This window comes from Protopterus annectens, chromosome 4.part0 (genome assembly GCF_019279795.1).
Source record: "Protopterus annectens isolate FY-2018-M chromosome 4.part0, PAN1.0, whole genome shotgun sequence".
Classification (NCBI taxonomy): domain Eukaryota; kingdom Metazoa; phylum Chordata; order Ceratodontiformes; family Protopteridae; genus Protopterus; species Protopterus annectens.
The window spans coordinates 696,014,914-696,036,021 of NC_056733.1; the positions used below are offsets into that span (position 1 = coordinate 696,014,914).

General features: G+C 37.4%; 1 protein-coding gene across 2 annotated transcripts in view; it reads left to right on the forward strand.

Annotated features, from left to right (window-relative positions):
- Positions 1-21,108, forward strand: part of LOC122799534 (P2X purinoceptor 2-like) — a 409,405-nt gene that overhangs the window by 66,008 nt on the left and 322,289 nt on the right. For both annotated transcript variants that reach the window (XM_044068664.1, XM_044068663.1), the window contains exon 2: positions 15,659-15,809. In XM_044068664.1, the coding sequence (XP_043924599.1) occupies positions 15,659-15,809 (151 nt within the window). The remainder of the gene's footprint in view (positions 1-15,658; positions 15,810-21,108) is intronic.

The following is a 21,108-nucleotide window of genomic DNA, read 5'->3' on the forward strand; positions in this document are numbered from 1 at the left end:
AAGTAACAGAGAAATAATACAAAGAAAATGACTAGATAAAAGAAAAGACAAGTGCAAAGCCCACAATTACAGTAAGAAGTAGAAGATTTACTGAAATAATCACGTGTTGATCAAGATTCGATACACAAGTGGCTCACTTTAGGTGAATTGAACTCAAAAGATGAACGATTAATATTGGAAGCTCAGAATAGTAGACAATGTATCAGATGGTTCATAAAATCTATAGAAAAGGTATCAGATATAGGCAAATGTGGGTTATTCATTACAGAACTAGTAATAGTTAAGCATCTTGTTGCTGGTTATAATACACTTGTGGTGATGGTGTGTATATAGAAAGACATAACAATGCGGCAAAGTAGTTACACTGGAGACTGTGTAAATACTGCAACATGCAGGTAGCTGAAAGACATTGGAAACCTAAACCACAAAGGACTGATGAAAATGATGACGTAATGATCATTTGGGATCATTCCACACCAGCAGCTAAGAAGCCAGACTCAAACAGACAAGATGCTGTATTTACTAGAAAAGCACCAAAGCAACATTGATTATTGAAATGACTAAAGTGATAACAACTCAAAGAAATACATTTGTAAATTATCAAGACATGCAAGCAGAAAATAGGGTAATGTGTAAAAGGTGTACCCATATGGTTTCATATGTAGTAGGGGCAACTAGCCTAATAAAAAGAGTCTTCTAATATATTTACAGATGGAACCGATACAAGTCACTATGAACTGCAGGAAAAGACAGTTCTGGGTGCTGAAAACAGCACTGTTAGCAAACATCAAAGACACATTCATGAACTTTAATTATGCCCTGATTTAGGAATGAGGTCTGTTCCCCTCAGGGTGTATTCAATTCATAAATTTTTGGTGAAATTAAATAAAAAATGTCAGTATACGATCTGAAGGTAAACTTACGTAAAAATCTGAAATAACAATCAGTATAAAACAGAAGTCTACACAGACTTATATAACATGTTAGCACAAAGTCAGAGAAGACAAACCTAGAAGAAGTAAGGCACTTATGTGAGACCCCCAGAGCAAAGAAATGGTAGTAAGTGGAACAAGGGAGAAGTTAAATGTGAGCAGAAAGCGAAGGAGAAAGAGAACTCTCAAGGAGTTTATTCAAGGAGTGGAAACATTAAGGCAAAAGGAGATTTTTTTCTAGAACTGTACTGCGTAGGGGGAAAAGTAGAAGAAGCTGCAATGCCAGAGTTTTTGGGAGAAACTCAAGACAATACAGTGAAAAAAGTAATGCTCAATTAATGGACTTACAGGTAAGCCACAGAAACTTTTAAAAATCAGAATGTAAAATTTATAATGTAAGTATCAGTCTTCTCCAAAGACCTTCACAAGACACTGGTGATCTGTTACTGAGGATGTTTTTAGCATCAGTCAACTGGCCAGTGACAAATATTGAGGCTCCCAAATAAGACATATCAATCCATACTAAAGCATAAAATAGCAACAGCTCTGGAAAGGTAATAGTTCAATATATACTGAAGATATCCTAGCTGCCTTTAAGAATTTTATATATCTGCCTATCAATATATATGTATATATAGATAGATATGATTCCTTTATGTATTAATGTATGATTTGATTTTAATTAATGTCAAAAGTAAAATAGCAACATTAATAAGTTCAAACTTATATATCTTTGAATGACCTAAATACTAAACTTGCAAAAGATCCAGAAAGGAAAACTATTCCTTCTCCTGATCTTCACCCCCACCCCCATAAGCTCTAGTACCAGCCTCAAATTTCTCTGGATAGTGGTAGCGTTATGTAAAGTTTTTTAAGGTAAGGTGTAAGTTTAGTGTTGGGAGCAGGGCCAGGATTAGGGTTAAGGTTAGCACAAATGACTAAGGTGAGAGGGGGTGGGGGTGGGGAGTCACTAAGCCTAAATCTGCCTCTGACCCTAACACTAACCTTACAGCTTACCATAAGAAAACTTTCCCGTTATGCTACAACTACACAAGACAGACTTGGACACACAAACATGCACAAACTCATACAACCAAAATTAGTTCTATTCCCTTACCTGGCACCGACTCTAATGCTAAAATACGCACACTCACACACAAACATACATTTATGCCCTTACCTAACCCTAAAGAAAGCACCTTAGATTGGATTCTAAAAAATACTCAGTCCCCAACATATATGTCAGGCATCCTGCCAGATGACATTAGTGATCACTCACTAACTTATATAATTAGACAAACAAGTAATATTCTCTACACTTTAACTTTTAGAACAACTCGCTCCAATAAACATTTTAACCCTGAATACTTCCAAAATGAAGTTCGTGTGTGCAATTGGTCACCCCTAAAACACCTCCAGCTAGAGGAAGCAGTGGCATACTTCAGTTCTAAGTTCTTAGAAATCTTGAACTACCATGTCCCTTCTTGTACTCTTAGAAACAGAACAAAAACTGCTCCATGGCTTACAAAGGAAATTAAGCAAAAAATTCTACTAAGAAACAAAATTTGGGCCAAATGGCGTACTTCTAAAGACCCATCTGATCATTTCAAATTTAAACAGCTTAGAAATTCTACTAAAGCATCAATATTATTAGAAAAAAGAAACTTCTACTTTCAACTTCAACAGACCAATCAACATAGACCACAGAAATTCTGGTCAGGTATCAATAGACTCCTACATCCAGGCAACTCTAAGACCCAACCCCATCAGGTATTTCACAAGAGATTCCCAAACAAATTGCTGATACCTTTAATATCTTCTTTACTGAAGCCATCCAGTCACTTGCTAACTCTCTACCTCCTGTATCCTCTAATCTGCCCACCTCCTTAACTAACTCATCACCTACTTTCCAACTACAACCTGTGCCTACATCCCTCATCTGTACCCTTCTTCAAAAACTCAAACCTTCTACCCCCTCTGCTGACCTCTTACCTGCTAAACATCTGCAAATAGAGGCTAAAGATTTAGCTTACCCTATTTCTATCCTAATAAATAGAACCATAACAGAAAGTACCATCCCATCCATCTGGAAAGTCTCCCATATAATTCCCCTACACGAAGGTGGCAACTCAACAGAACTTTCTAACTTTCGTCCAATTGCCCTTCTCTCTCCCATAGCTAATATCATGGAAAAATGCATCCACCATCAACTGTTAGACCACCTTCTCCTAAACAGACTATTAGCTAGCTCTCAGCATGGTTTTAGACCCTTACATAGCACCACTACTGCCATTCTATCATTTTCTGTCCACATTAACAAAAACCGTAACAATAACACCCTGTCCTCTGCAGTCTTTATTGATCTCTCAAAAGCATTCGACATGGTTAACCATGAGCTATGTTGAATATTCTCAAGTCCCTCTCACTTGATACTCAAGCACTGCAGTGGTTCAAGTCCTACTTAGATAACAGGCAACAAGCAGTGCTTTGGGACAACAGTCTATCCACCCCCCTTCCTGTCACCCTTGATGTACCCCAAGTTTCTATTTTGGGCCCTCTCTTATTCTCCATCTTTATAAACGATCTAACTATAAGTACCCCCCAAGCTACATGCATACATTATGCAGACGACTCCACATTAATATGCTCAGCTACAGGTCCATCTGAACTGCAGTTCCTCACCCAAAATGTCTTTGAGCTAGTAGAAGAATGTTTTTTACAGTGTTGTCTTCTCCTTAACCCACAATAGACTAGACTATTGCTCTTTACTCCTACACAAAAGTCCACCCCAATTGACTTCATTATTAAATCTAATAATGGCAGTCATATCTCCTGACACTACCACCAAACTCTTAGGAGTAACTATTGACCACAACCTTAACTATGATACTCATATCAACACCACAATAAAATCAGTTAACCGAAAATTAGGCTCCCTCTATAAAATTAAACCCTCCCTTACTCCCTTAGCTAGAACTACTATTGCCCACACCCACCTTATCTCAACTCTCTTTTATGCCTCTTCTATTTACACAAATCTATCTAAAGCAACCTCAACAAGTTGGCAATCTCCTACAATAACATTGCCAGATTTGCTACCGGCTCCCCTTTCAGAACCCACCACTGCCAAAATCTGAAACAAATGGGTTGGCTGGAACTGCATAATCAAATTCTATTCCACCAACTGATTATTGCCCATAAAACTCTTCATCATCCAGGTAACACACCAATTCTCATGAGTCTAATCAGCCCATATAAAAATCTCACAAACCTACGCTCAGGAAATAAACTACTGGTATCGAGACAAAAACCCAAAAATAAAGCAGGACATTCCCTTTTCTCTAACACTGTGGGAAAAAGCTGGAACCTTCTTCATGTTGAACTCACATCTCTTTCTTCAACTGCACTATTCAAAAAGAAACTCAAATGATACCTTACAACCCACTGGCTATGTTCTTGTACTAACCCAGACTAAAAGTTCTCTTCCTGTTATCCTAGGTTATAGCACCAATTTACTACTCATTTTATAGCCACTTTAAGACCACTATCTTCTAAGTTAGACTTATTGTACCCATGAAAGACTGTACGGTCATTTCAATGCCTTATAGATGAGTTACTGCCCTTAACTAATTCTCCCAGTCTTGTTTATAACTATTCTATTCTCCTGTGCTGCATTTATACCTTTGTTTTGGGAATCTCCCACATCCTTCTGAATACTCTTTTCTTGTACTATTGTTTGGTCAACAAAAAAAAGGGATTTTCTATTTTGTTTTACTATTATCTATAATGAATGCTAAGTTACCATGTAACACCTGTTGTGTCTCACAAGTGAACTGTAACTGAAGTTGTAATGTTTTGTTTGTTCTTGTTTTTGATTTATGTGGAGTTTTCTCACCGGACCTCTATTGAAAATGGACATATATCCAGTTAGACTAGCCTGGTCAACAAATGTAAAATAAAATAAAAATAAAAATTTGTCTAATCCTAACATATACACAAAGATTCTCAATCCCTTCCAAACTCCACTTACCTTTCTTGATGAAACATACCTTTGAGATAGTCAGCAATTTAGTATCTGATTTTTTTTGACAATCTCTTCCACCCCTTGTACTTGTTAAACAAAGACTTGTTCAACAAAATGTAGGAGAGCCATATATATATATAGAGAGAGAGAGAAAGAAGAGGAGAGAGAGGTATAAAAGAGGATTTTGATGAAAGTTGTTTAGTATCTTTTTTATCTATGAATATACAATATCATCAAATGGAAATGTTACATGCTTCATAAAACCACTCAATACTTTAGAAATAAATTAGCGAATTAAAAAATAATAATGAAATACAAAGTTCCAAGAACTGATGAAATAATTGCAAAACCATGCAAAAGTGTTTATGAATGTAAACACTAATAATTTTATACCCCATACACTAACTACCTCGATATTAAAACAAGGTAAGAAATCAGTGCTAACTTTTGGATTCAGAAATGCAATACCGTTGTGTGATCAGGCTTACTTAATATTAAAAGTAAAATAGCAACTTTAAGAAGTTCAAACATACATGACATTGAATGCCCTGAATACTAACCTGCAAAAGATGCAGGAAGAAAAACTGTTTCATTTCCCAAGCTTCATGGAAACCACCCCCACAATTCTAACTTCAAATTTGTCTAAATAGTGGTAGTGTTAATTTTTTTTCTTTCTTTTTTTAAGGTAAGGTGTAAGTTATTGTTACATAAGTCCTGAGGCTGATTAAAAATGCATGTGATCAGTCAAGTGTCCATGACAAGCAGGTCCTTGTTGCAGCCACAGTTCGGACTCTCAGTACAATGTTGTTGGAACAAGTCATGTCTGCAATAAAATATGTGCAACTGCAGTAAACACTGGTCTGTAGGATGGATGGTGCAAAATCTTGTGCACCACTGGTAATGTTTGTGTGTGATATAGTTTTGTAAGTCATAGGTGCATATCTGCAGAGAAGTATCTTATGTAAGGAAGTAAGGGAAGTGTGCCTAAGGTGGGAGGGCAGAGGTGGTAGCAGGGCTACAGAAAGAAACATATGACAATACAAGACTGCAACAAGAGGTGTTGACAAAATCAGGGATGCAGAGCACAATGAAAAAGGGGATATGAGACATGCGCACCAATACCAATTTGAAGCAATTAAAGTTAAAAAATGTGGAAAACAGTATGTGCAGTTTACAAAAGTAGCAACACATATCCACAGAAACCACTGTACTTGTACTATAATGTAAATGTCATAAAAAAATAAACCTTGAAGGAAGTTGAAAACAGTGCCATGTGCAGTGATATTCTTTCATGCACTTCATTTACCAGGTGTGCCACAGAGGCATTTGCAGTGAAGCTGTCAGTAAAATATATACTAGGTGTTACACCCATTGATAGAATAAAAAAATACAACCCTGAGTGGAGCTAAATCCAGTGCCTGTGCAGTGAAATTCTTACAAAGATTTCATTTCCAAGCTGAACAACAGAAGCATTTACAATAAAGACGTGAGCTTTACTGCAGTTTGTGAGTGTCATGCTCATTTGCATGACCAGTGGTGGCTGAGGCCAATATAATTGTATATTATTGTAACTGGACATAGACTTTCATCTAATCACTCCTAATTAGTTGTACATGAGCATCAGTGGTCCTCTTTGTGAGCCCTCACTCAGAATATGACCAAAAAAATAAAAATGATTGAGAAGCTCTACATGGGCATGTGTATTATATATTGACTAGATTAACGGCTGAAAATGGGAGTATAGGAAAGAGGTGAAAAGGGGAAGAAGGAAGAAGGTAGAACAGAAGGCAAGCAAACAAGGAATGAGCAGCATGGAGATGTGGTAGGAGGGAATTTTTTTTTTTTTTTTGTGGGACAGGTACCTGTTTTGCATTTATAAAAAGAATGGCATGTTGGGGAAGGAAGTAAGGGATATAAGAGGAAGGTAGACTGTTAGGTAAGGGAGCAGGGGATCAAACTAGAATAAAAAAACACACCCAAATAATTAATTATTCAGTAGGTGACTGATGTGATTGGTAATTGTTTTTTAAAGTGTGATGTAATTTCCTGTAAACTAACTCTGATGAAGTCCTTTGTAAAGACAGGATGACGCCGCTAAGTTTGTGTTCAGTAAAGATTAGGGATTTAAGCCAGTATTGCATGCCATTTAGTGACATCTCTTACATTGTTAACATAGCAGAGGATGACAGGTATGACTGACAGGGTATGTGGTAATACAATGAGGGAGAGAGAACATAAGACATCAGACAAAGAGAGGGAAGACAATGATGAGGGCAGGATTGAATGACAAGCAGAAATGGATATGGACACAATAGGATGGGGAACATCCGGCTGGGTATAGGATTGAGTGTTTGCAGCTGCAGTCTTTGCTATCTGTGACCCGGTGATAGATTATTTCCCACCCTGGATACTGTCACTACTACGGAAGTAGAGCTGGCTAGGGAAGTGATTCAATGGGTCACTGGAGCATTCCTTCCATTGGGCTGATTCTGTCATCCAGCCTCTTAACTATAATATCCTCTCCAATGTCAGCCAGCTGCCAACAGGTGACAAAGTGCAACATTACTGGTAGGTACAACTGTACCACCTTCCAGTGCAGGCCTACCTGATGCAGGTGATGCAGGTAGTCCAAGAGGTGTGGATGTAACTAGCAGTGCGGGACCCAAATGTGCTGGGTGCCTTCTGGTGGTGTGGTCACACAGCTACCCCTGATGCTGCCACATGTGAGGGGCTGACAGGCCTTACCAATGGATGGGTGAAAGTTGTTATGCTGCTATATATAATAGTAAAATAATTGTAGGTAAACAAAATAATAAACCAAATAAATGTCTGTAAGAGAAAGGATAGTGATAAAGAGGTTGGGGAGAGAAATACAAGTACAAAACAGTGAAAAAAATAATGTTCATACTATGTCGATACTGATACAGTTAAACATAATATAGTTGATGGCCCAAAAATACATAAGAATTTCACAAGCCTGTTAGTGTATATATAACTGCATGTCATACCTGAACCTATAGCCACCATCTCATGTAGTCTGACAGATAAAGGATTAACATGATCAGCTATTCAGACAGAACAACAGGTGTCTGTAGTCAGTTATGCAATACTGATGTGTGAGACCAATGAACATATACAAAAGAAATGTGCTTCTCAAACATAGATATTTTATTCACAGGTGATAATCAACGAAAATAATTGTTACTATATATTGAAACATGCCCACTGATCTTACATATTTATACATGTGATATATTTTGCAGGATAACAGAGCCATTAGGTGGGGAAGGATAGAAACCTTAGGCATCCTCACAATCTGAGAGCAGAAGCATTAACATCATGACCCTCTTGTCCACCTAAACAATGAGATGCCTACACAACTACACAACCACAGTAATAACTTTGAATAGTCATAGTGCTACCTTTGATTTATGGCATTAAGAACCGACGTAGCATGGTGCATGAAAGTTAAACATTGTTGGAATGGATCCTTACTGCTATTAGTATTAAAATCAAGACATTATAAAGCAGGAATACTCACCCCAGTGCTTTCTGAGGCACTGCAATCTCCTGCTGTGCAGCTCTCTGTTCCTTTCGATATTGTCAGGGCCTATAAGCATAAAAGGAACATTGTGTAGTACTGTAGATGGCATGCAGATCCAGTTTGAAGGTCCACCTAATATAACAGTCCTACTTACACTACATAGGTGTTGTCCATTGATTAATTTCAGCCTCCTATCAGGATAGGATGTTAGGATTGTATCACCTTTTTTCACTGTAATGGTAACAACATTGTTTCCCTGTGTGTGGGATACCAGTTGCATGGGTGTCAGCCTTGTCAAAACTATTCCGGACTTCACCTTTATACTGGGGCCATTCATAGACATCCTGCAAAAGCCTGTGCTTGTATTCATGATGGAGGAGATGGAAAAATAGTTTTACCTTCTTCACATGCCACCTCTTTGCTGTAAAAGGAGCAGTAAATCTCCTTTTCCAGCCATGAAGTCTCATTTTGAAGATTATCAGGAGAAAATATTCTCACCAAGATGACACCGATATATAGACTGTATTTTATATGGCATATATCATGGACAGAAATAGGTCAAAAAATAAAAAAGATAGCTGAATGCACAAGTCCCAGGATAAAAAAGGGCCCAATCCTGGTAGGCGCACTGGTGCCAGGACTGGAAAAAATGACATAGTAGAATCCTGAAGACAAGGAAACATTCCTACAATGGAGTTAGGCCAGGTTCAGAGGGAGGATTATGCAAAAAGACCAAAATTAGAAGATATTCAAAAAGAGTAAGATGTAACTCAGGGAAAGAAAATTACTTTCACAAGAAAAACTGTCAAAAGCTTAAAATGCAAAATTGGGTTCATTAATACAAGATCCATGAAAACCAATATATACACCAATAAATCTTGGGTCATTTGGAAAAAGAAGTGGCTGAGGAAGTGCAAAAACATAAAGAGCAAAGACTAGAGATTTTTGAAAGGTATAAAACAGAAATACGGACATGGGAAAAAGATCTGATCTGGTAAAATTTTTATGTAAAGCAGAAAGGCAAACTAATCAATAAGAAAAGCAGCTTCAAAGATATTTCAAAAGAAATACAGGGAAAAGGCGCCCAGATATGGAAAATTTCACAATGCAAAAAATACAATCACAAAGGAGGAATGTAGAATAGAAGATCAGTAAAGCAGAAGTTAAACAAATAGAAGTTGAAGTTATGGAATATCTGTAAAGTGAAGGATTTAGTGTAGAAAGTTTAACACAGGATGTATCACAGCATGGTGGAACAGTGAGCCCCCAAAGTAAGGAGAAACATGTGGCGTGGCAGACATCTGAAGAAGAAATATGGACACAGGAAAGAAAAAGAGAAAGAGATTTAATATGGTGCAATATTTATGCAAAGGAGAAAGCAAACTAATCAATACAAAAACAGCAGCACCAAAGACATCTGAAGAGCAATACAGGCAAAGGCATCTGGATATGGAAAATTTCACAGCATAAAAAATAAGAAAACAGAGGGAGGAATTAGAAAAGAGGGAGGAATTAGAAAAGAAGATTAGTAATGGGAAGTTAAAGAAATAGAGACTGAAATAGAGACTGAAGTTATAGATTACTTGTAAAGTGAAGGATTTAGTGTAGAGAATCCAGTTCTGGTAACATCACAGCATGATGGAACAATTTAAGGAGAAACAGGTGGAAACGGAAGCATTTGGTTACTTGCCACATGAGGATACTCTGGAGCCTTCAGTAGGATACCAGTACAAAAAGTCAGCTGAGGTTGCATAGCAAGGAAAGGAGCAGGAAACAGTGGCAACTCGGATGCAGTCAATGTGTGGAGTGATAGGCCAGTGAGTTCCCATATGAAAGAGCAACGGATGACGCAGGATGCAGCTGAAGAGAATATGTCACAGGAAGATGTTTGGGAACTTTCTGAAGAATGCACACAGGAAATGGAAAACAAAGAATGTGCTCTCAGTTTGTGGAAAATTATCTAAGGAAAGAGTTGCTTGATTTAAAAAAGATAGATGGACATATTAAGATCAATGAAATAAATAGATTTCAGAAAGTTAATAAGACCCAAAATGTTAGAAGTCTAATAAAACAAGTGAACACAGTAATCAAGACTATAAACAGAAATTAATGTGATGTAACAGAAGTAAATAGGATATATTACTGTGCAGTTAAATTAATGACAATTAAAGTCTTACTGCAAAATACAGGTCATTAAGGGAAAGGAAGGGAAGAAATCAAAGACCATCATGGAAGTATCAGATAGAGAAAACTATAAAGCAATTCAGACAAGAAGTGTCACTGTTAGAAGAGTGTAGAAGAGGGAACAGCTCAAGAAAAACACTTAGAAAGACAGATGTTATAAAAACAATGTGCAGTATTAGAACAGACCGGGATCGATTGAACACTGATACAAATAATAAACTGAAGCTATCAGCACAGGCAGAAAAACCTACAAGATATGCAGATAAATATAAAGGAAAAGAACAAAATAAACAATTCATGATTACCTAAAAAAGGTTTATAGAAAATTGAGAAGCAAATCAACTACTTATATGAGTACCCAAACAGACACCAACCTGGTTACCAATAGGAAAAATTATACTCTTCCTTAAGAGTGAACCTGCAAGCTATCCTAAAAACCATAGACCCATAACTCACATTCCCACAATGTATAAACTACATACTGCAGTTGATGCTGACAGAGTTTATAGTCATTTAGAAGAAAACTCAATCATGGTGGTAGAACAAATGGGTAACAAAGGAAAGTCACATAGAATAAAGGATTATTTGTTGTTAAAAAAGTCATAATGGAGAATTGTAAAAAGGGGAAGAATCTAACTCTGGCATGGATAGATTACAAAAAAAGTATTTCACAGCATCTCGCATTCATGGATAAAGGAGTGCTTACAGATGTATAAGACAGGCCTTGCACTGATCAATTACATTACAGTGACCATGAAACAGTGGCAAACCACTTTGAAGCTAAGCCATGATAAAGGACACTTTATTATCCAGGGATAAAGTTCAAAGGGGGGGGTATTCCAGTGTGACTCACTGTCACCGCTGCTCTTTTTTCTTTCCCTTCATCCAATAAACTGTCTATGTAACAGATTAGGTCATGGTTAGAATTTGGCTCCCAGAAAACAACAAAGTGTAAAGACTTCTCATCTTCTTATTGTGGATGATTTTAAAAGTTTGCAGTTAATCAGATGAGGAACCGAAAGCACAACGGGAAGTGGTCAAAACTTTCTTACATGATATAAGAATGTCATTTGGTCTTGATAAATGTGCAAAAATAAAATTTAAAACAGGAAAGCTGCAGCACCAAGAAAATATTAGTCTAGGACAGGACTGTGATATAAAGGAACTTGAGCAGGGGGGAGTGTATAAATATTTGGGAATTGATGAATGACTGACAATAAAGTATGAACAAATGGGAACAAAACTCAGTAAGGGGCATTTTAGAAGATCAAAATTAATATCGAAAACAGCCCTTACATCTAGGAACAAAGTCCAAGCTATAAACTAATTTGCTGTTCCTGTTTTAACTGTTTGAGGGTGATTGACTGGTCCCAAAATGTATTGTATCAGATGTACAGCAAAACAAGAAAATTATACAATGACCCCCCATTAATATTCCAAAACGTGCACGTTAATTGGTCAGCATGCTCGTTGTAAATCAGACTTATACTAATGAAAAAAGGTCCGGTCACCCAGAATTTTTCCATTAGTATGTCTTTTTTTTTTTTTTTTTTTTTTTAACAGCAAAGGAGAACGGAAGATCTCCGTTGCTGTAATCTTGCTATGTTAAATGGGTTTAACATAGTGAGACAGCTTTAAAAAAGCAAAGGAGAAAGGAAGATCTCCGTTGCTTTTTTTAAAGCTATCTCACTATGTTAAACTCTTTTAACATAGCGAGACACCTTTTAAAAAGCAACGGAGATCTTCCTTTCCCCATTGCTTCCACACACAGCCCTGATGTACTACGTAAGCATACGCATGCGCAGTACATCAGAACTGCCGCAAAATACCAGACAGCTGCAGAAGGGCAGTATGGAGGCATTATACAATGCCATTATTTAAGAAAAGTAAGTATTTTTTTTCTTAAATAATGTCATTGTATAATAGCAATAACCCACGTCTGGGTGTGGGTAATGCTGGATTTACCCACGGTTGTCTTTGTTTGGCCACTCGGGCTTCGCCCTCATGACCAAACCACACCAACCATGGTTAAATCCAGCATTACACACACCCAGGTGTGGGTTATTGCTTAAATATTTCATGCTAATCAAGTGATATATAAAAATGAGTGTATACCAAGATTATATATTCTTCACTCTGAAGGAGGTATGGACCTCCTTGAAATTGATTACATGTATAGATCTGCAGTCATAGGACTGCATACACATGTGATGACCTAACCAGATCCAAACATAGTGAATGTTTTAAAACATGAAGAGAACAAGTTTAAAATGACTTACCTGCTTTGTTTAGCAGAAGCATATTCAGTATCAAGCATGAATGGAAATCAAACCAGAAGCAAACAAAAATCAGACAGCAACTGAATGTGTAAAAAGCAAAGGAAAGAATATAAGGAGAAGGATCAGATAAAAAGGCAAGAAATGTGCAAAAAGCATAAATATAGTTGCAAGTACAGAAAACCCCTGGAACAACTTCATATCGATCAGGATCTGACTCAGGAATGGTTAAGGAGAGATTAATTTAAACCAAAAGATGAAAAGTTAATATTGGTGGCCCAGGACAGTGACTACTTACATGTTGGTTTACAAAGTCCATTGAACATGTGAGAGAAACAGACAAATACAGGTTATGTGAAAAAGAACTCGAAGCAGTTGCACATCTTGTTGCTGGGTGTGATACACTAATGGAAGAGAGCTTCTATGCTGAAAGGCATAATAATGTGGCAAGATTTTGCTGCATTGGGGATTATGCAAACGTTTCAATATTGAAGTAGCTGAGAAGCATTGGAAACATGAGCCACAAAGCACTATAGAGAATTATGAAGTTTATATCACATGGGATCACCGATTACCAACAGTTCATAAATATACATGCAGGAAAGTCAGATATAGTAGTCCATGAGAAGAAGACAAAACTTTGATACATTATAAATTCTGAAAGACTATCTTGGCAAATTTGATAAAAATAAAACACTGGTTATAGTAAGGCATAAGCTTTTTTTTTTTTATTCTTCACACTAACCATTTCCAGTTCAGAGACAGCCTTGTGGCTGTGCTCTACTCAAAGAGGTGCATCACCACAGTGGGCTGTCTCTGTAGCCTACTCCAAAGGCAAATGAGGCATTTAGGGGTAGCAGCCTGTGCTAATTAACCATGTCCTCTCCCCTGAAATACCTGCAGTAAGGCATTTACACAGCAAAGCAATTCAAAGAATCTCTTGGCTGTGAAAGATAGCTCAGGTAGCCATGTTAATGAACACGGTTGAACGTTTGTGTAGGGCTGGGGATTAGGGGTAGCATACATAATTTAGGAGGGGTATGGCTAGAATTAGGTTTGCACACATTAGTAAGACCCCCTAACCCTAACTACACCCCTGTCCCTATCCCCATCCCTATACTTTACCTTATAAAAATCCTTTCCATAACACTACCACTAAACAAGATATTCAGACACATGCCATATATAACACCATACATGCACAACACTAAGTCTATCCCCTTCCTAACACTCTAACCCTAGCTCATAAACTCATACATATTCCCCCAATGCCTAAACCTCCAGTACATCCAAAGTATTAGGCATTAGTACCCAAAATAAACACTTGCCTTCTACAATCTATCTTCCTCCTTTTGATGTCTTCCTCACTCAGTCATAACTGCACACGATCACAAGTATACTCAAAGAACTTTCCAGACAAACTTCACTCTGTCAAGCAAAAAGCAACTCAATAACTCATATATATACATATTGATCAATCATAGCTGATACTGACTTCTATCTTGTCAACCTGCTTTGGTCAGCTATGCAGATGGCTGACAGCTGTGAGATAAAGGGTGATCCTCAGGAAAGAGGGGATATGCCCCTTCCTCAGGGATTGTGTGATCTCGGAGTAAGTACATTTAATTAGCTGGAGTAAATAATATATAATACATGTATGGGGGATGTGCCTGAGTTGTGGCTGAAAAGGGTCTTTGGATCAGCCCACTTACCTGAGTAGAAAATAACAAATAAATAAAGTCCTCAAAATGCAATATATCATATATTATTAACTGATGCTGTTCTATGCCATGAAGTCAGTGAAAGTTAGTGCAGACGTGTGATGTGCTAACTTGCGTTATTATTCCCAGAGATTGTACTACCAGCCAAAGTATTATAGGTTGTTTGCTGTCATGAATTACTTATTTCTTTGTTCATAGGTAGTTAATAGACATGTGGTTCAGGAAGTCATTGAGGAGCCTAGCCCAATTTTCCCCTTGCTCCAGAGCGCTGTCTGGTTAAGTGACTTGCTCATAGATGCACAGTAGATAAATAGAGGCTGACAGACTCAAACCCTGAACCACAGGAAGCATCTTATTAACTCTCTGTACTATATGATATACAGTACTTTTATGTTCATGATGTTCATGATCTTTGAAGACTACTAATTGCACATGACATATTATCACATAATGATGCTAAAATGCTTACCAGTGAGTCCATATTAGTTACTCCATGCATACACAGCAGACAGTATTCAACAACACAATACCATTTCCTTTTGTGCTCATAAATTAAAAATGACATTTGGTTAAATAGCATTTTCAAAGCCTGACATACTCAGGTATACAAACTTGATTAAGTTACACTGGCAGTGCTGCCACCAAGTACAGTACTGTCAAAATTCTTGTTAGCAAAATTATACTGTGTTGTATAGAAACATGTCCAGTATTTTCAGTGCAGTATATAGCAAACTTACAGTTTGTCAGTCTATATAGTCATGGTTTAGGTTAAACTTTGGAGTGCAAGTGTGTCATGGATGTGCATATGACCCTATAGGAAAGCTTTGTTAGGGTGTCTATTCTTCACATAAGGTAGAAATACTCCAAGTATTCCTTGCTAAGGTTAGATGCTTCTAGTGAACTATGCTAATTTCTCTGCTATCATGCAGCCTAGGCTTTTTGAATCCTGATTTGTCTTTTTGATATCTTTGTAACAGGTATGTCTTTGTAATACAGAAAGCTTACCAGGACAATGAGACAGGACCAGAGAGCTCTGTCATTACCAAGGTTAAAGGCATTTCAGTGTCACAGTCTTCATTTCTGGGAAGGAAGGTCTGGGATGTTGCCGAGTATGTAAAACCCCCTGAGGTGAGTAATAATGGGTTGTGGCTTGGTTCATAAAATCACCTGAGGTGAGTGATACCTGTAGACAGCTGTCAGAGGTATGGACAGTGGTTCATTTCTCACTGAAGACAAACATTGCTCTCCTGCCTTACACTCCAGTACAATAAACGTTACACTAGCTGTACATACAAACTCAATAACAATGAATTATTTGATGTTAGCCCCTTATAGTAATCTGACTTCCAATGCCCATCCCTACCCTCTTTCATTGCTATTGTCTGTTGTGTAACCTATTTAAGTACTTTCCCACCGATGTTTTCCATATATTCATAACACTAGGTGCCCACCCAACTTGTTACAAGTAGTGCCCACCCAATTTGTTACAAGTTATCTCCTACTTATTTTCCGAGAGCTCCCATCTGCTTGGTGCCCTCGCCATACTCAGAGGGGTTCCTGAGTAAATCCTGACCCATCCTTGTCAGATAAGAAATTTATTTTATTGCTTTACATTTTAGTTAACTGTTTAAATTGCTACTGCTTTATTTTTTCTTTATTTGTTAATTGTAACTTTAAAATTATTCTTAAGGTACCTAATACTTGAAATTGCCTTGTTAATGTAGTTTGTATAAGTTGATTTGTTGTAGCATTACACTTACAAGCAATCTTTCTTGTTGTTTTAACATCAGGAGGTTAACAGTGCCTTGCACAGACACAAAAGCTGAGAAAATCAATTTTATCTATAAAACTATCCTTAGAACTGAAACCTGTAACTTAGTGTGGCGAAAACAAAGCCATTACACAGAGACAAGCTTAGAGCAGTTAGTTTGCACATTAAACAGCATGACTATCCAATCTTATTGCAATCTAACCTAGCTTAGTACCAAACTCCAGAGACTACCCAAGGAGACCTATGTAAAACCCAGTCTATAACCTACAGTAACCCACCCGAATACAGGTCTGCGCAACATGGATATGCAGTTTACAAATGTCTCTGTAGCCAGCCTGGAAACAATTGTCTAATGTTCACAGACAAGCATTTAATCCTTAAAGAAAATAATACAGTATGAGAGATGCACATATGCAATTTCACTGGAAGCAAAAATCTTGCATACAAACAAGTTTGTCAAGAACAAACACACTACATCCCACACATTTATAGACCCACTTATGTTAAGGCTCTAAAAAGCAATCTTCCCAAATGACCTCCTAAGTCTATAAACAGCAATGCCAATCCTCAGCAGTCTCTAAAGCACTCATCAGAAACAACACCAACCCCACACATATGCATACACCCAGTGGAGCCCCAAGAGCAAAGCCCATAAGGCAAACTAACACATTACCCAGGACTCTTACAAAGGGGACCCCACTGTATGACACACAGATGCCCCACTCACCAGACTGAACAAGAGAAGATAATGCTTAGTTGCTTATCTGGAGCCGGGATCCTCCAAGTTACATATGTACTGAAGTTATTATGCCACAGGTGCCAGTATGATTCTGTCTTAGTCCATGTGGGCATTAATGGCCTGAGACATACTTCCCTGGACTATATGAAGAGAGACATTGTTGCTCTCTCTGAATATGTGTCTCAAGCAGGTATGTGCCTTGCACTGAGTGGCATTCTGTCTTCACCAAGGATGATACCACAGTGTGAACAAATGATGGCTGACTTCAAAAATTGGCTTAGTTTCTGATATCTTTCCAGGGAGATTCAGTATTTTTCAATGTTGGAGGACTTTGTTAACAAATCATGTTGCTTTGCAAAGGATGGTCTGCACCTGTCTCTCCTCGGTCTCCGAATATTGGCTAAAGCTTTATCCATCCCCCAGAATTTTTTTTAGGTAATGCCATATTGACAAACCTACTGATACAGCAAGTAAAGTCCAAAGAAATATAAAGGTGTTGCTGCTAAATAATAGGAGCCTAAACAAGAAACTTCGCACCCTACAAGCTCTCCTCACTCGGACGAATATAGAGATCTGTATCATTACCGAGACATGGTTTAAATACATAGAAGGTACTTCAGCAGTGCGAGGCTTCAGCGCCTTTCACACATTTAGATAATCAGCTGCACAGGCAGAAATGAAAGGCTGAGGAGTTTGTCTATATTAGCAACAAGCGTAACTCTATGTTGGTTAAACAGGATGATGCCCTGGAATTTATCCATGTGCAAATCACCACAGACAAAGTCCCATAGCATATCCTAGCAAGCTATAGGTCACCCACTATGTCCCTAGAATCCTATAGCTTGTATCTATACCTTATCAAAAGGAAGGTGCCGGCTTCACAAGTAAACAAACAAAAAGCACCAGTTCCACAACGATAAGGCTCAAAATAAAAGTAGAGGTTTATTAGGGCTCCTGCCAAACTCAGTAGACACAATACAATTCATTCTTAATGTCCTCAAATAATGTGTGTGGGTATCCTCTTTGTGTAAACATCTTATACAAGTTTTCACATTCTCTCCTAAAAGTTTCATCATCTGAGGTCATTCTACATATTCGGACTAGTTGCCCTTTCAACACACTTTTTTTCTGGTGAAACGGGTGGGAACTGGAGAAATGCAAGTAAGTATTTGAAAATGTCTCTATGTACCTTTGAAACAAATAGATCATTTGCTTTGGTAATGTTAACATCCAGGTAACATAACACGGTGTCAAAATTCATTGTAAACTGGAGAAAGTGTGTGGTCTCATTGATGTATTCAACAAATATATCAAAATCATCCTTTGTACCTTTCCAGAAGAAACACAAATCGTCAAGGAATCTACAATACAAGGTCCACTTGTCAAGAAACCTAGGAATCAAAATGTATTTGTTCTCCCAGTATGCCATAATAATGTTTGCATATGTAGGTGCACAATGAGACCCTGCCTGAAATATTCACCTTCAAAGAATAGAAAATTGTACTTTAAAACAACTTCCATAAGAACTAAAATAGTGGTAAATTCATTTTGGGAAATACTCTTTAAAGGTAACAACATCTCTTCAAACCACTTTAAGCCAGTTTCATGTGGGATACTAGTAAATAGATCTACAACGTCCAATGTGGCAAATCCTGTTGTATCCATATACATGGAGGGTTCTATTTTTCTAAGAAAATCCCATGAGTCTTTTAAAATGTTCTTGTTCTCATTTACCAAGTGTTTAATTTTCACATCAATGTATTTAGCAAGGGGTGCAGTTATAGATCCTTCAGAGGAGACAATAGCTCTAAGAGGTGGGTCGTTTAGATCTTTGTGCACCGGGATCCCAAAGATGCAGGGTATTTTAGGTTTTGATACTGTCAGAAAATTAAAGGTTTTTGGTCAATAGATCCCTCTAGTAGTAGGTCCTGCAATATTCCTTATCCTACTATATGCTATGTGTATTTCATTCAAAGAGGTCCTACTATATTTGTCTGTGTTATTCAAAATATTTAACATTTTTCCTTCATACACAAACGATCCATGAAAACAACGCCCCACCTTTGTCAGGTTTCATAACCCTGATAGATCTATCCTTGCTCACAGTTTCCAAAATTTTCTCTTCATTGTCAGATAAATTAGGACGGACGTAATGCTGTGATAAAGACTTCCTCAATTCATGTTCAACTTTTAATTCAAAGTTTCTTAACTGGGGTGTAAAGGGGTTAAATGTCTTAGTTCATCACTTGTGCCTGTAGTACTGTTACCCTTAAAAAATATTTCCAAGTTTTTCTTTCTGGTAAAGAGTTTTATATCCACTAGTAGTTTGAACAAATTAGTCCTGCGTTGTGGTATAAACCCAAAACCTTTGAAAAACTTCAAAATGTGTGGTAGTGAGTGTGGTATTTGAGTAATTAAATATATTAAAATCATTGTATGTCCATTTTTACCTTCATTCACAATCCCTAGTAGTGGTTCCACTGTTCGTGCCTCCAAGATGGGTGCCCCTCCGTGTGTAGTTTTTGAATTGTAATCTACAGGGTCCTTCTGCATCAGTCTCTCAGATCGGGGAAACTCTTCTACATCAATGTCATCATCTATATGTGTAGGACTGCTTGGTAATACATCTTGCTCATTTTCATTTTGCAAATCTAAATTAACCCTCTTATTCCAAAACTTAGGTTTAGGGTATTGTAGCTTATTTTTATATTCATACATGTCTCTCTCAATTTTACCAAATTTCCTATTCTGTACTTCTATACAATGAGATTCAATGTCTTTAAGCAATGTTTTGTACTTAACTTTGTTTTCTTCCACAGTAAACAAAAGATCATTAATAACTGCCTTGTTAATTTCTTCTATTGTGTTAGACAATTTAGACATTTCATTTTCATTATTTAAAATTATGGCCTCCATAAAACCACAATTGTCAAATGCTTTTAACAAATTGTTATAAAATTCAGTTCCTTCATGTACATTATTTGGCGTAAACCTTTAGGCACTATTTCATCTCAAACATCTTGTACTTCTTTAGATGAAAGTGCAGTTCATTAGTCATACGGTTGTAGTTTCCTTTAACAGTAGTAACACTCTTTTGTTTGAGAAATCAAACTTTACTATATCACTAAATAAACTATCAGTACCTTGATTAGACCATTGTCTACTAGTAGTGAATGAAAAGCATGGAAAATCATTCAACAAGTCCAAATTTGTAGCATCCTGTTCATTTGCGTTGTTCTCTCTGCTGTCAGTGTGCCTGATTCCCAGGCAGTGAGATAGAGTTTAACGGATTGGCTGACAGGCGTCAGGAGACCAACTAGCTGAGTAAGCTGTCCAACAAGCTTTCTTCTACCCTCACCTTCTTGAGCACGAGGCATCCATGCTGTACAAAAAACTTATCAAAAGGAAGGTGCCGGCTTCACAAGTAAACAAACAAAAAGCACCAGTTCCACAACGATAAGGCTCAAAATAAAAGTAGAGGTTTATTAGGGCTCCTGCCAAACTCAGTAGACACAATACAATTCATTCTTAATGTCCTCAAATAATGTGTGTGGGTATCCTCTTTGTGTAAACATCTTATACAAGTTTTCACATTCTCTCCTAAAAGTTTCATCATCTGAGGTCATTCTACATATTCGGACTAGTTGCCCTTTCAACACACTTTTTTTCTGGTGAAACGGGTGGGAACTGGAGAAATGCAAGTAAGTATTTGAAAATGTCTCCTTTCTATGTACCTTTGAAACAAATAGATCATTTGCTTTGGTAATGTTAACATCCAGGTAACATAACACACCGGTGTCAAAATTCATTGTAAACTGGAGAAAGTGTGTGGTCTCATTGATGTATTCAACAAATATATCAAAATCATCCTTTGTACCTTTCCAGAAGAAACACAAATCGTCAAGGAATCTACAATA